The sequence below is a fragment of the Oryx dammah genome, unplaced genomic scaffold (genome assembly GCF_014754425.2).
Source record: "Oryx dammah isolate SB20612 unplaced genomic scaffold, SCBI_Odam_1.1 HiC_scaffold_25, whole genome shotgun sequence".
In the NCBI taxonomy this organism is placed as follows: Eukaryota; Metazoa; Chordata; class Mammalia; order Artiodactyla; family Bovidae; genus Oryx; species Oryx dammah.
The window spans coordinates 25,619,089-25,635,404 of record NW_024070209.1 but is presented as its reverse complement, the minus strand read 5'-3'; the positions used below and the strand labels follow the sequence as shown (position 1 = coordinate 25,635,404).

Below are 16,316 nucleotides of genomic sequence, written 5' to 3'. Positions count from 1 at the left end.
ATATGGTTAAGTGCTCAATAAATATTGGTGGTAGTTATTATTACTACTACTATGATGATGATTCCTCTCTAGAGGTCTTTAGACTCACAACAGTCTCTCTGTACAGGAAGCTTTTTTTTTTTGGTGTGAACACAGCTGGAAGAAATGGGATAAACTAGGTGACCTGCCAAGAGGCTTCTCGGTTTAGGATTCAATATACATGCTCTCACAGTGCACTAAGGTGGCAGAGATGGGAACCTTAAACTATGCTCCAGAAAATAATAACAAACTTATAATAATAATAAACTTACAATAATAATAAACTTCTGTTTCAAAGAGGGGATAAAGAAGAGCTATTCTCTGCAGGGAAAGACCCTTGCCAGCTTAGTTTTGTTAAAAACATGCCTTGATTTTGGAATTTCAAATAGACAAATAATTTAAACCAAATTAAATAAGTGTTTTATTAATAAGTATGAATAGAATTTAAACATTACCAAATAGTTTTATACCAAAGAGTTTTCCAAATGAGAACAAGTTCAAAACTTATTAATTAGATCTTTAGCCTCTAATCTAAATAATTAAAATTCTATAAATTACTAAACATAAATAAAAATTCCATGATAAAGAGAGGTGATGCTTTAGTTTTGCTTATCACAGTGGTGCTTGACAGATGAAGAATTAAGTCTGTAGCTGTGTGGTAGGTCACAGCCAGTTCCCCTCCTAACTGTGTCACTGGGCATTAGGGCTTATTTCCTAAGCTATTTATATACATATGCAAAGCATGATCACATTTAGAAACAGTACTTACTCATAGCTGTGGCTACCCAGCCATTTCAGATTCCTGTTAAAAATTAAACCTTATAGTTAAGTTGCTTTTCTTCTGATGTCAAAGATACTGTCATGAAATTTTTTTTTTTTTTTTTTTTGCTAGCAAGGCAATGTGTTATTCATGACTGCTTTTGTCTTTCCTGGTGGAGTTTGCTAGAGCTGGCACATTATTCTTATGTCTCTTTCAGACCACTTTTCTCCATTTCATCCATTTCATTTTGGGTCCAACTGTGGCCATCATAGTCAAAATCAGTATGTATTCAGCATTCGTAAGATATGCATTATTACCAATAGTCTTAGACATGGACTTAATTCCATTTAGTGCCAACAAAACCAAATGAGAATTCCTGAACCTCTTCTAAGTACATAAAAAAACCAAGCAGGTCAGGTCCAGGAGCTGGCTTCCTTCCACAAAAGATACAGGCAGCAACATGATCTCTGGATCAGTGCTTCTCCAAACTTAGCATGAGTAAGAATCACCTGGAGAATTGTTAAAACACAGACTCCAGGGCCTTTTCCCCAGAGATTCTAATTCAACAGGTCTGAAGTGAGACCAAATAATGGGCATTTCGATGTGTTTTCATCTGATACTGAAGCTGCAGATCTGGGACCCACACTTTGAGAATCACTGCTCCCAGCGACCACAGGACTAAAACAATCATTTAAAAGGTCCATAACTTCCACTGTTGTTTCGTGCCAGTCACCAAAGGGGCACAGTGGAAACAGGTTCCTCCAGGACTAGAGCCTGTTCGATTTCTACTACCTAAGTAATCCTGCATATCTCTAGGAGCACGGGATTTTAAAACCTTAGATACCAAAGCTCAACAGTCACTGTCTCATTACCCAGAACTTTTGTGAATCACTCAGCTCATGAATCGCTGAACAGAGAAGCTCTAGCAGCTCATGTGCTAAGTCGCTTCAGTGATGCCCAACTCTCTGCGACCCTATGGACCTTAGCCAGCCAGGCTCCTCTGTCCATGGGGTTGTCTAGGCAAGAATACTGGAGTGGGTTGCCATTCTCTTCTCCAGGGGATCTTCCTGACCCAAGGATTGAACCTGTATTTCTTAGGTCTCCTGCACCAGCAGGAAGGTTCTTTATTACTACCACCACCTGGACCTTTTATTCAGATCAAAGGAGTCTGTTCAAACAGGGGTGGCCTTTTAGTAGCCGAGTGTAGAGGAATCCACAGTATGAATGCACAATATTTATTTAACCATTCTCCTACTAATAAACATGTGTCCCTTAACACATTTATTTTTCACTGTTATAAAAATTACTGGAATACTCTTGCCCACTTATGTGGGTATTTCTCTGGGATAAATCATCAGAAAAAGCGATCCTGAACTGGATTAAAAGCTGTTACATTCTTTCTGTTATACAGTACCTTTACTTCTTACATCCTAATATCAGAGCTAGGAATATATTCCAAAAGTAGGCCTCTAAAAATTTTAAAGTCAAGACTACAGCAATAATTCTACCAGGCTCTTACTCTGATATCTTAGATCCCTTATTTTATGAAGTGTAAGAGTCAAATAAAAGAAGCAAAATACATTTTTTGTTTTTGTTGTTGTACAGTTAATATGACCTGGTCAGTGAACACTGTTTATTAAATACCACCTTCTCCTCATACATGGAAGAAAAGAAGTTTTAAAAAAAAAAAAGAATAAAGAAAACCCTAGTTTCTGACCATATGCTAAAGTCTGTTAAAACGGTACCTGTTATGGGATTCTCTGGTGGTCGAGTGGTTAAGAATCCGCCCACCAATGCCGGACACACAGGTGTGAACGCTGGTCTGGGAAGATCCCACATGTCAAGAGGCAACTAAGCCTGTGCACCACAACCCTGAGCCCATGTGCTCTGGAGCCTGTGCTCTGCAGCAACAGAAGCCATCACAATGAGAAACCCATGTATCGCAACTAGAGTGCAGCCCCTGCTTGCCGCAGCGAGAGAAAGTCCTTGCAGAGCAACAAAGACCTGGCACAGCCAAAAATAAATAAATACTAAAGTAAATTTTATTTGTTGAGAAAGTATGTGCTCCAGTCCTACCAGCTCTTTCCCAGTTCCTGAAACACTGCTCAGCCTCCCTCTACAGGCTTTGTACATCCTTTTCCACCCGTTTCAATGTTTTCACTTTCAGTCTCCTTCTGACCTTGACATAAGCATCATTTCCTCAAAGAAGCCTCCCAAAGTCTCTAGTCTAGGATAGGATTCTTGTTAAGTGCTCTCACACAGCCATGCACTTTTCTTTCAGAGAAAAATTAGTAACCATCTTCCTCACTAGCCTGTAAATTCCGAAAGATCAGGGACTGTGTGTGTGTTCATTATCATTTCATCAAAAGCATCCAACTAAGTGCTGGGCTTATAGATGAAGCTCAATAAATACAGAGGAAGAGAGAATATGAAGGAATAAGAATGAATGAATACAAACATATCACTTCTAAAAGACTTGGGTAAACAAACGATTCTTATTACAGATCTGCAGTAGGATATTTGAATATTGAGTCTTATGGAAAAAATGTAATATTAGTGTTAAAGGAAATTTTGAAAGTGAAAAACTGTATCAACTACGCAAAGAGAGCAACTACTTTTTTCCTCATAGTTTTCTTCTAATCTTTGTCCAAATACATATTTTTATAAAATATAATTATTCATGATATTAAAAGACTATAATTTTAGGTGACAGTTTCTTCCTACAGAAATAGAGCTACCATTTTAGGAAAACATATAAATAAATATAACTTTTAAGGCTATTAGACAGGAAACTAAATTTTAGGTGCATGATTTGAAAATAAGTGTATACTCTTACTTTGGCACTTGGCGATGGTATTACACACCTGTTTTTATAAGTGAGACGCACAGTTCTCGTACCTTCCCATTTCCCAGGCTGCTGTTCTTTAGAAGCCTGTTCCCATTTAGAGATAATGTCACAAATCTACAAGGGAAGTAGAAAATGGAGAGTCATAATGTTTTTCACATTGGGTATTTTTTGAAGACAAGCATGTTTACAGACTGAAAATTTTCAGTTAATGCAATCAAACCAAATGGACGGAAGCTTTCTGTTTTAAGCTTCTGCAGCTCTGAGTTTAGAATTTAATTATAAATCACTCTATGGTCCTCTTATCCTTTTGGACACACATTAACTTTGGACTATGGCCATGAATTTTTTACTCAAAAAGGAAACTTAATGAAGGATTGCATGAGACTGGAAACAAGAAGATTCCAGGAATTTTTTCATGATTCAGTCACCGAAAAGCAACTTTTCCACCTTCTGAGTTTAAAAAGATTGGAATAACTGAAGTTATACCAAAGAAATCTGAAATACAATGTTAAGATTCTTGGGGAAAGAACAAAAATTCTTTAGGAACAAGATAAATTTAAAAAATCTTGTCATTTACAGAATTATAAATAAAAGTTTTTAAAATTATGGGGTAAGCAATTATTCACCAAAGCCCCTAATACTTACTCAGCTCAAGTCAACCAAAAATACTAGCTTATCTTCTTGATCAATTATTAAAAGTATTCAAGGAATGTCTGTCTTAAAAATTTACATTTAGAAATGTTGATCTGAACAGGATATACTTGAAACTACAAAGAAAAAGACATTCATTTATCTAGATGCCTCAAAATGCCTCTGAAGAAACAAGTGGGAGTGGAGTGGAAATCCTATCTTCTGACCAGCACTCCTAAGGAACTAAGTATGAGTTTTAACATATTGCATATTTAACCTATGAAGATCCACAGATCATTCTGCAAATGGAGCTGGGCTTTGGGAGTGAAATGAAAGTACTGATGTTTTATATGCTCTAAACTCATGGGTGTATCCCTTGCTTTGCCCCAAATATTTCATCTCCAAATCAGAGAAGTGCCTTTATTCCATAACAAGGTACTTATTCCCAAGAGCAATAAGGACCACGTCAAGTAAGAGGATCCAGACCTGGTTCTAGCTATTTGATTTGCCATACATTATTTTTCATTCTAGGCCTCAGCTTCCTCATTTGCAAAATAAGTGGGTTATTTCTCTAAGGTTCCTTATGGTTCTATATCCTGTTTTTAATCACTGCCATCACTAGATGGAAACTTCATTAAAGCTATTTTACTATGACCTAGAAAACATTTTTAAAGAATCTTCCAATTCTCTGTCTTTGCTCATGATCTTCCCTATGTCTGGAATTGCTTCTTTTTTCCATAGGTGCATTTTCTTGTGTGTGTTAGTTGCTCAGTCATGTCTGACTCCTTGCAACCCCATGGACTGAAGCCCGCCAGGCTCTTCAGTCCATGGGATTCTCCAGGTAAGAATACTGGAGTGGGTTGCCATTTCCTTCTCTAGGGGATCTCCCCGACCCAGGGACCAAACCTGGGTCTCCCACATTGCGGGCAGTTTCTTTACCATCTGAGCCACCAGGGAAGCCTGGTGCATTTTCTACCAGTCAAAGTCCAGCTGAGCTCTTCCCTAATTTCCACTGAATGTAATCTTTTCCTCTGTAGAATGTTCACATTCTTAAACTATTTATCATTTTCAATTTTAAGGTTATCAGTGTATAAGGCTATTCTTCCCTAAGTGGATTAGAAGTTCACTCTGTGCAGGAAATATTTCTGTTCCTTCTTTATATTCCCCAAAGGGTCTGCTCCAGCTCCTGGGACACAATGTGTGTGCGTGAGTGCGCAGTCGTGTCCAACTTTTGGCAACCCTATGGACTGTAGCCTGCCAGGCTCCTTTGTCTGTAGAATTTTCCTGGCAAGAATACTGGAGCGGGTTGTCATTTACTACTCCAGAGGATCTTCCTGACCCAGAGATCAAACCTGCATCTCTTGTGTCCCCTGCATTGATAGGCAGATTCTTCTCCACTGTGCTACCCAGGAAGCCCCGGGATACAATATACAGTTAAATGGATACTGCTGAGTGAATGAATAAAATGGAAAACCATTTTATTAGAGCTTCCATACCTCCACTCTTTCTACCTTAATGTTTAGGGTATTATTACTATTATTAATCCTCTTCCTCTCTTTAACACATAGGATGTATGTGTGTGAGGGGTTTCCCTGGTGGCTCAGTGGTAAAAAAATCTGCCTGCCAGTGCAGGAGGTGTGGGTTTGATCTCTGGGTTGGGAATACCCGCTGCAGTAGGAAATGGCAACCCACTCCAGTATTCTTGCCTGGAAAATTCCATGGACAGAAGAACCTGGTGGGCTACAGTCTATGGGGTCACAGAAAGTCAGACATGACTTAGCAATTAAACAACAATAACAATGTATGTGTGTACAGATTTTATTCAGAATTCCTTGGCTTCAACAAAGTCCAACAATATTTTTTTATTACGAAGATCAGATTGCTTATATTTTTGGAAAATTCTTGAACTAAACTTTTTGCAAATAGCAGAATAACTTCTTTGCTGTTTCCTGGGTCTGCCTCCTTAAAAGGAGTTGGTTTTACCTTGATGTTTCCTTGAAGACAATGCTCTAAATCCCGGCCGGAAGGATCATCTGTGAACAATGCAAATCCAGACTGTGCTGGCTTCCTCATCCCTGTATCTTGGTTCAAAGTATTCAAAAACTCTTCCACTGTGGTGGATGCATCAAATCCAACTACCTAAACAGAAACAACATAGTCCTCTTAAAAAGTACACACATTTCAAACCTAGATTTCAGGGGGGAAACAGGGCATACCTGATGCATGATTAATGACAACATATATTTATCTAGGTGCTTTAACTTTTTTTCAAAGTTCCACTGGAGAAAATTAATGTCATCTTAGTCATTAGCCTGACATAAGAATTCCTGGCTTCAGCCAACAGACGTGAATTCAAAATAGAAAGATCATTTGACAGCTATAAACTTCTTGCAGAGATATTATGCTGGCCCATTATGAACTACAGAACAGTATGTAATCTTTAAACAAAGGGGAAAAAAAACAAAAAAGAAATACACTTAAACATATGAACACTTTTAAGATTTAATTTTTGTTTCTTTAATATGCAGTTAAGTATCTGAATTCCATGATAAAAGGTTTAGAGCTACACAGACTAATTGCCAGCTTTGGAATATGTTTGCTTCCGTTAATAGGCAATCACCTAGATGTGAGTTGGAAGGGCCTGGACAGTTTTCCCAGAGAATTTCTAAGATGTGGAGACTTTAAAGGGACCAAACCTGTACACACCCCATGTCAGTGATCATTTCCTCACCTAGCCGGTACACTGCTGGGGGAAGCCCTCAACTGAAGTACTTTTGTTTTTCTCCATCGGAATTATAATAGTAATGAAAATCCTCCCTTATTTCATTCAATATGGGTTTTTTAGTGTGCATCCTTTTTTAGCAAAACTGTTTCAAAATTCAACTTTCCTGACAGGAAATCTAATATATTTGCATGTTTATCACTGCCAGCTGCTGACAGAAGTAGGGTGACAGTCACCTCTCAATACCACAGAGATTATACACAGGATTCTGGGCTAAGCACGTGTTCACTGGGTAGAAAGTCTAATCTACCTGATATATTCCATTCATGAAGTGCACAGGGATACTGAAGGGCAAAGAATGATGATATGGGTTTCGAAGAAGGGTGGAAAGAATCTCCATTCTTGAGGGTCTTGCTTCTCGATCTCCATTCTGTTGTGTTCTTTCTACACATCTCTGGCAGTAAATGGCATATTTTCCAAATTCTGTCCTATAATACAAAACTTAAAACCTAAGAATAAATTTAATTAAGATATATGAAACCATTAGAAACTTTCCTTGGTGTACATTATTACAATGTATCATGCTAATGTTGACAGCATAATATCATATTATCATTATTGAATGATAATATTAACTACTATATTAATATTCCCTGGTGGTGCAGACGGTAAAGCGTCTGTCTACAATGCGGGAGACCCAGGTTCGATCCCTGGGTTGGGAAGATCCCCCGGAGAAGGAAATGGCAATCCAATCCAGGACTATTGCCTGGAAAATCCCATGGACAGAGGAGCCTGGTAGGCTACAGTCCATGGGGTTGCAAAGAGTCGGACATGACTGAGCGACTTCACTATATTCTATATTCACTATAATATTATATAATGTTAATTATCATAATCACAATAATATAAAATATAAAATTAATATTATATAATATTGATATATATTAATACAATATTATCATTATTGAGTGATAATATTAACTGCTGTCACTTTTCTCAAATTCTAATGTCTTTACTTTCACCACCGACTAAACCAGACTTCCCACAAAGCAATCTTCATCATTATTGTATTATTATTATAATTAAAAAATAAATTTAAAATTATCAGACATTACATGGTCAACATATAGGGATTATATTAACAAATATAAAGAAAATAACCGTATAAAGACTAGAACAGGATAACTTAAGAAGTGCATGATGAAGAGAGTTCTCTTTTGAACAGAGGTTAATGCCATTCCTGCTGAGCAAGATAAGAAAATATCTTCAAACAAAAATAAAAATGTATTTTCCCTGGGACTTCCCTGGTGGTCCAGTGGCTAAGATCTGCACTCCCAATGCATGGGGTCCAGGTTTGATGTGGTCAGGGGACTAGATCCTACATGCCACAGCTAAGACCTGGCTTAGCCAAATAAATAAATAAATATTCTTTCTTTACAAAACAAATACTTCTTTAAAAATGTTAAGTCTTAAACAAACCGCTGGGGTAAATAAATCCAGTAAAAGCTGGATAGAGATCTTATTTGTCCTTATTTGTTACATATAATTTTCATTTCACTTATAAAAGCAGATTGGTAATGTACCTAAATACATGTGCATTCAAGTGCCTTTTAGGTGGGCTTTAAAAATCTCACCTTTGTAGGGGGTGGGTGTTTCTCAGTGACTACCATTGTAATCACATGACCTTGATGACAGAGTCTCCAAAAATACATTATGAGCTGGAAGATATTTTCCTACTGCTTCCACGCTGCTTTTTCGTTTCATCGTTTGTTTGAGTCCCAGAGTCTAGAACCTCTTGGACAAAATGATCCCAATCACCCTTGGCTGGGCACCCTAGGCCCCACTGTAAGAAAGTCATTCTAATGGTGAATTGGAAAAGTCTTTTTCAAAGGAGTAAAAATTCTGAGGTAATTCAAATTCATATAATTATAAAAGGTGGGAAAACTATCAGAGAAGTCTTCTACACAAAAGAATTAAATGTGAAGAAAATAGTAATAGAAAAAATAAGGAAACAAAGTAGTTGCTTTTATTGGATGAACACCCACTAATGATAAGACATTCATACTTGAAATGTACATAGACTTTTAACTTAAAATATTCTTTGTCAGCTTTTCAAGCTTTTAGTGCAACCTTCCATAAGAGATTTAACGTAACAAAGGAAATATCTTTCTAGCTGTGCATAAATGATAACCAAAGGCTTCCTGTATCAACATTTGTTTCACACATTCTTCCACAAATGTACCTGGCAGGTTACTAAATACCTATGATTTATTGCAGACACAGAGGCCACATGAATGGTGCAGCTGGCTAGAACTCTGCGTACCTGGAATCTGCATTTCTCTTTAGGTGGAGCCTGAGGAGCCACAGGAAAGGATGATGGGGAAGGAAGAGCCCAACACAGAGCGCCAAGAGTTGCCAGCCCTGGACAAAGAGAAGCATCACAGGTTAGATACCATGTGGTCATCAGAGATCTAAGTCAGGGAGAGTGTGACTGAGAGAGGAGGTGAGAATGAAGGGATGATAATAGTCTTTCTTGATCCCAAAATGTTTTTGCTTTTTTCCACATAGACATCATCTCCTTAGAGCATTTATAATACATAAAAGCATAAAAGCTTCATATTGGGGCAGAACAATAATCCATCTAGTTATGTATTCAGTTGTCTACAACTGAGGTATCAGAGGATATCATATGGTAATCCTTTTTGATATTACATAGAAGGTTAGGGAAATTGTTCCCTTTTGTTCATTTATGTGTTAACTCCTTCACTGAAATATAAGTAATTGCACTAAGAAAGGGCAAACTGAAAAGTAGTAAAAAAATAATTTATACAAAAAGCAAAACTGATCTACCTATACATACATACATACATAGCTAAACAAGGGGCAAGCATAAAAGTATTAACAGAGGTATCTCTAGGTAATAGAGTTATATATGACTTTTATTATTCTCTTGCTCTGGTCTGTATTCTAGTTTATATCTTAATTTTTTTAATTAAGTAACTATAATTTCAATATTTTTTTTAAATGTCATACAAAAAAGGAGAAGGGGGAAAGGCCTTGCCCTTGAAGAATTACGATCTAGGAGAAGACATTATATATATATATATTTAAGCAGTAATCTATAATACAGCATCACTAATATACTGTAATAATGTTTTTTTAAGTATAACCAATGGACGGAATGATTACTGATGCAGGAGTCAAGAAAGAATCTACGGGAGGGATGTTGCTTGGGCTGGACTGTGAGGTCCACAGGTAAGAAGAATGCAGAGGGGTCTGGATTGCCAGGTAAAGGATGATGCAAAGGCAGGGTTGTTCGAAGAATAAGCAGAGTTTATTCATTCACTGTACACTAGAGACAGGATGTATAAAATGAAGTGGAGAAAGAGGAGGCCACTGGAGCCAGATTATGAAGGGCCCCTGATAGACATGAAGCTTAAGTTTCAGAACCCTGCTCAAGCACAGATCCCCTCCAAATCCCTGGGACAGGCCCTATGAGCTGTCACAGTCATATGACATGCTCATTTGTTCTTTTAAAATTTGTAAAAGTAATAAATTTTGTATTCTTTTTCTTAGTATTCATTGCACAAGTTTCAAGTCCCACAAAACCTAGATCCACTCCCGAGAGTCTAGGGTAAGAAATTTCTATTTTATCCTGTGATTGACAGGGAGTCAGTAAGCAAAGATTAAAAAAAGCATTCATTGAAGAGTAAACACAAGTGACTAAAACCCTCCTGAAAATAAATCTGACTGTAATAATTAAGGAAATGTATACAAAGTCAATAGTGAAGTACTACTTTTTACCTGGAAAGAAATTAACAGAAGAATTACACTGAATATTGCTGAAGATATGGAAAATTCTAGAAGTGGACACAATGAAATTCACTGGACTTGCACACAAAATTTAGGTTCAAAGATGTCTATTGTAGTGGTATTTATTATAGGAAAGGTAATTGGAAAAACCTAAACATATAGCAGTTGATATTAATGCAACTAGTATTAATGTTTTGAAGACTGCTGAAGGCGATAGAGGAAATGATTATGTTTTATAGTTTTCAAAAAGTATATGCACACTGTAATATTAGTAATGTGAAAAACTGTGAGTGTATAAATATACACATATATACATTTATATATAGACTATAGAAACTGAAAGGATATACATCAAAATAGTAATAGTTGTTTTTCCATTTCATACTTTTTGTATTTTTCCAAATGTCTATATTGAATATGTATTATACTTACAATCAGGAAAACAACATCATTCAGAAATGCGTGTGTATGTATCAACACATACCTGCAGTGGTCCTGGTTGATTCTGCGGCTGTCTCCATCTTGTCTGTTTAATGAGCTGACAGCAAATTTCATTCTGTAGCTCAGGATGTGTCAGACAGATTTGCAAAGCACTCTGCGCTAGAGATATGTGGTAATCAATTGCAGGAGAGTCGACTGCCGCATTTATAAAAAGTTGGCAGGTCTGAATTAAATGAAAAAAAATAGATATACTCAGGGTGAGAAACGGTAAGATTTATTCTGCATGAATTATATTAATTCTCTTACTAGCAAAAGTTTTTGTTTAAAAGGATGGAAAAGATATATTGGGATAACATTAATCAAAAGAAATCTGGAGTGGTGACATTAATATCAGACAAAGTAGATTTCCAGGCAAGGAATTATGCCAGAGACAAAGAGCATCATTTTATAATGAAAAAGGGGTCAGCTCATCTAGAAGGGGTAACAATTCTAAATGTTTTAATAATATAGCTTCAAAATACCTGATACAACAACTTATAGGACCTTAAGGAGAAACAGACAAAATGCACAATTAAAGTGAGAGACTGCAATACCCCCGTCAACATCTGAGAGAACAAGTAGGTAGAAAATCAATATGGATTTAGAAAACCTAAACAATACTATCAATCAACCTGACCTAATTTGTAGAATAGTCCACCTCTGAGAAGAATATGCATTCTTTTTAAGGGCATATGGAACATTAATAGCCTCTAGAGTCTACTGGAATACAAACTTCATAAAGACAAGATATTTTCTTGTTTATGTTTATACTCTCTACACAGAACAGAGTTCAACCCCTTCTCATCTTTATTCTTTTCTAGTAATATCTATTGGCATCTTTAAGAACTAGTTTACTGAGGAAAGTATTTTGGGAAATAGTAGCCTAAATAACTTAATGTAAATACATACTATTTTTCCTCCAAAGAGATTAAATTTTAGAGTAGGTTACTAGGAAAAGGTTATAGCATAATCTTTCCTAGACATTTTCCAAAGTAAGATATTAATACTCATCATTCTTCATTTTAACAGTTTATTGTAATAAAACTGTGTAATTTCATTTTGATCTTGATTAGAGAACTCTTGCTTGAGGAAGTTTGGGATGGATTGCTTAAAGGCATCAGAAGCAGCTTCAATACTCATAAAATGTTCTATGAATTCTAAAAAATATATGCATACTAATTTAACAACCCTAAATTACTGTTATAAATGTATCAAATAACTTCAGTTATGGTGCCTTACATGTATATTTGTTTCAATGAATTAAATACATTGGGCTTATTAGTGACATTGAAATTTGAGAGTAAAATGAAGTGCTGGGAGTAAAATCTTTTGCGAGGGCTATTTAAAAATCTTAGTCTTTTTTTTTCTTATAAGAAATGTCAGGAAACAAAAAAAGTACTGCTTGTGACAGGACATAGTTGGATCTTGCTTTTTTATACACTCTGACAATCTCTACCTGTAGTTGGAATGATTAGACCATTTAAATTGAATATTAACTATTAGTATGTTGTTGTTGCTGCTTAGTCTCTAGGTCACGTCCAACTCTTTTGCGACCCCATAGACTGCAGCCTACCAGGCTCCTCTCTCCATGGGATTTCCCAGGCAAGAATACTAGAGTAGGGTTGCCATTTCCTTCTTCAGGGGATCTTCCCGACCCAGGGGTCGAACCCATGTCTCCTGCTTGGCAGGCGAATTCTTTACCACTGACCCACCTGGGAAGCCAATTATCAGTACGGTCAGGAATAAATCTCTTTTTCATGATTAGTATTCTTTTAATTTATTTTTAATTGAAGGATAATTGCTTTATAATATTGTGGTGATTTCTGCCATACATCAACATGCATCAGTGATAAGTATACATATGTCTGAGGATTAGTATTCTTTTAACATGATGTTGGAGTCTGTTGACTAATATTTGATTAGTTTTTATGTGAAATGCTCTGTTTTCTATAATATTTTCTGGGGTTTGGTATAAAAATAATACTTACTTCACAAAGAGAATCTAGTGACATGATGACTGAGAATTGCTTCAAAATAACCTAGTCTTGGGGAGCAATAGGGATAGGAAGAATAAAACAAAACTGTGGAGCTGGATGGTGAGCATCTTATACTTTATAATATTCTCTCTACTCTTACATATGTTTGATATATATATAAGCTTTGAGCTTTACCCAAAACAAAGTAAAAGAAAAAAATTTTGCAAAATTTCTTTCCTGTACTTCGGGACACCTTGAACAGCACTGAAATTATCTACACTTACAAAGTTTGGTAAATTTCCCTGTTTAAATTTTTATTCACCTGTGTAATTGGTTTTGGCCATTTATATTTTGTTATATAGTTGATCACTTCATCCAGATTTTCAAATATATTTGTATAAAGTCTGTCTTACTTTGGGTATTTGTGTTTTCTACAGGTAGATTTTAAAAAACACTCCATGATGGTATTTTTAAAACATGAATAAAAGTAGAGAGAATAGTATAATGTACCCCATTACCTAGTGTCAACAGCTGTCAACAAGCATTTTGCCATACTTGTTTCATTCAATCCCTGTACTCACTTTTTTCTGCAGTATTTTAATGTATGTCACGTTATTTTACTAATACTTCAGTAGGGTTTTCCAACTGACAAAGATTTTTCCACATAAGCATCATGTCATCATCATCCACTTCCCAAATTAACGATTCCCTAGTATTATCTAGTAAACAAATACTTTTTTGAGATGGGAGGAATATAGCCAAGAAAAAGAGAAAGAAGAGATAAAAACTAAAGACTCTAAGAGACTAAAGGGAAAATGAAGTACCAAGGTGCCAGCACAGAGTCAAGACAAGAGTCCACAGAAGATACATTATGTTCTGAGACTGAAGTAATCGAGGAAGAAAGAGATGAAACAGTGTCTCTTGGGATGAGAGATTCGAGGTGATCATTTCTGATGCCCTCTAATTTTTCCAGTGAAATTAAATTTGTTCTGAGGAGCATTATTGGGTAGGGAGTTTCAGGGGATGTGACCAAACACAAGCAGAGACCTAAGGAATCAACACCATAGAGTTACATAGGCTCCAGTCCCCACAGTTGTTTGATGCTCTCTAGAGTCGAACAGGATTGAGCGACTTCACTTTCACTTTTCACTTTCATGCACTGGAGAAGGAAATGGCAACCCACTGCAGTGTTCTTGCCTAGAGAATCCCAGGGACGGGGGAGCCTGGTGGGCTGCCGTCTCTGGGGTCACAGAGTCGGATACGACTGAAGCGACTTAGCAGCAGCAGCAGCATTACACATGCAATTAATACAGAAGCAGGCAAGACCACAGCAGTGATCTTGGTAGGAGTTTGGCTGAAGGATGCATGGGGCCATAGATCCCAAGGAACTATAGTGCTCTTCCTTGATCTCAAAGAAAATAAATTACTCAAAAAAAGGTCTTAGTGAGGATGAGAAATGGAAGAGTGAGAAAGAGAGCTCACGGGCTAAGAGATTATGGTTAAAGAAAGATATATTAGGATTTAAGATTTTAGAAGTGGTGTACTCATGAGGCATGTTGGGATCCAGGTGTGGACATGGAGAATGGAAAGGTGAAGCAGGGCAGACAGCAAGCCTACTGACATTGGGAAGATCAGGAATCTTAAGGCCATGGCATTGGTGAGCAAAGTGATAGCCAAGTCATTTACTGTAATGGCAAAGCTTAAGGCAGAAAGAAAGAATGTGAGTTAGGAGCCAAAATCCTTAAGGAAATTTGAGAAGTTACCAGAAGGTGACTGACGACAGAGATAATGGAAAGTGAAAGTGAAAGTGTTATGAAAGTGAAAGTGTTAGTCCCTCAGTCGTGTCGGACTCTGGGACCCCATGGACTGTAGCCTGTCAGGCTCCACTATCCATGGGGTTCTCCAGGCAAGAATACTGGAGTGGGTTGCCGTGCCCTTCTCCAGGGGATAGTGGGGCAGGGGTAAAGAATGATATAACTGGCAAGTTTCAAGTTATCAGGGACTTAATAGAGGCTGAGTAATAAGAATTTGAGCATATTAGCACTGGAGAAAAAAACAGTGTTGACTCCTCTCGCAATAGTGAGGTATGGTGATGTCAGAAATCTCTTCGTCTGAGAAGCTGAAGAGAAAATGACTCTGATATTAAGTCTTTCACATGGCCCAAACCATAGTTTATCATAGAAATTTCAAATCCTCACTCAGAGAGTATATTAAATTCATCTAACTTTATTCAGTATATTTTCTTTGTCACTGTCATCATATTTTGAATTTTCTTGTATAACCTAGATTTTTATTTTTTCCTATTAAAATGCTCAATGATATAAGTGTTACGGAAGTGAAAGTTTTGGTCACTCAGTCGTGTCTGACTCTTTGCGACCCCATGGACTGCAGCTGGCCAGGCTCCTCCCTCCAGGGGATTCTCCAGGCAAGAATACTGGAGTGGGTTGCTGTGCCCTTCTCCAGGGGCTCTTCCCAACCCAGGGATCGAACCCGTGTCTCTTGCATCTCCTGCATTGGCAGACAGCTTCTTTACCACTAGCACCATTTTTTGATATATAATGCCACATAAAATTTTACCTTAAATAATTTAATTGCTTCTGTCTGTAGAGCTTCTGAAGGTAGTGTTGTCAGAGGGGAAATGATTCCTTCTTTGCTGTGACACAAAGTAGGGTGTCTCCATATCTGAGAGGCTAAGTACAAAATGAAATGTAAATAAGAAACAGAAAGAATTACTTATTTGGGCCTCACATTAAATTAGCCCTTTAGAAATTAGCTCATTCAGGGATGGCTCACAATTTAAGTCATAAAAGTCATGAAAAAACCTCTGATAACATTATTTTATTTCAGTTTCTAGGCCACTGGGATTCTCATATTTCTCTTTAGGATAAATTAAAGTTAGATGAGGTTGGTACAAATATTCTAGGCCAGAACAGGTCTATCAGGACATTGGTCATGTTGCTTAAATGTGCTAAAGATTGGTGACCTAGGTAGGGAGATGACTGTACATGAAAGGGAGCTGGGGGCAAGTTGCAGAGAAGAAACTAGAGCAGGAGGAGATAGAAAGATAAA

At 37.0% G+C, this 16,316-nt stretch overlaps 1 protein-coding gene across 1 annotated transcript in view; it reads right to left on the bottom strand.

Annotated features, from left to right (window-relative positions):
* Positions 1-16,316, bottom strand: part of PLEKHH2 (pleckstrin homology, MyTH4 and FERM domain containing H2) — a 101,139-nt gene that overhangs the window by 21,045 nt on the left and 63,778 nt on the right. The window contains exons 19-24 of the mRNA XM_040224711.1: positions 15,825-15,937; positions 11,276-11,455; positions 9,302-9,399; positions 7,289-7,466; positions 6,240-6,395; positions 3,643-3,740 (exon numbers count right to left, since the gene is read on the bottom strand). Of these exons, the coding sequence (XP_040080645.1) occupies positions 3,643-3,740; positions 6,240-6,395; positions 7,289-7,466; positions 9,302-9,399; positions 11,276-11,455; positions 15,825-15,937 (823 nt within the window). The remainder of the gene's footprint in view (positions 1-3,642; positions 3,741-6,239; positions 6,396-7,288; positions 7,467-9,301; positions 9,400-11,275; positions 11,456-15,824; positions 15,938-16,316) is intronic.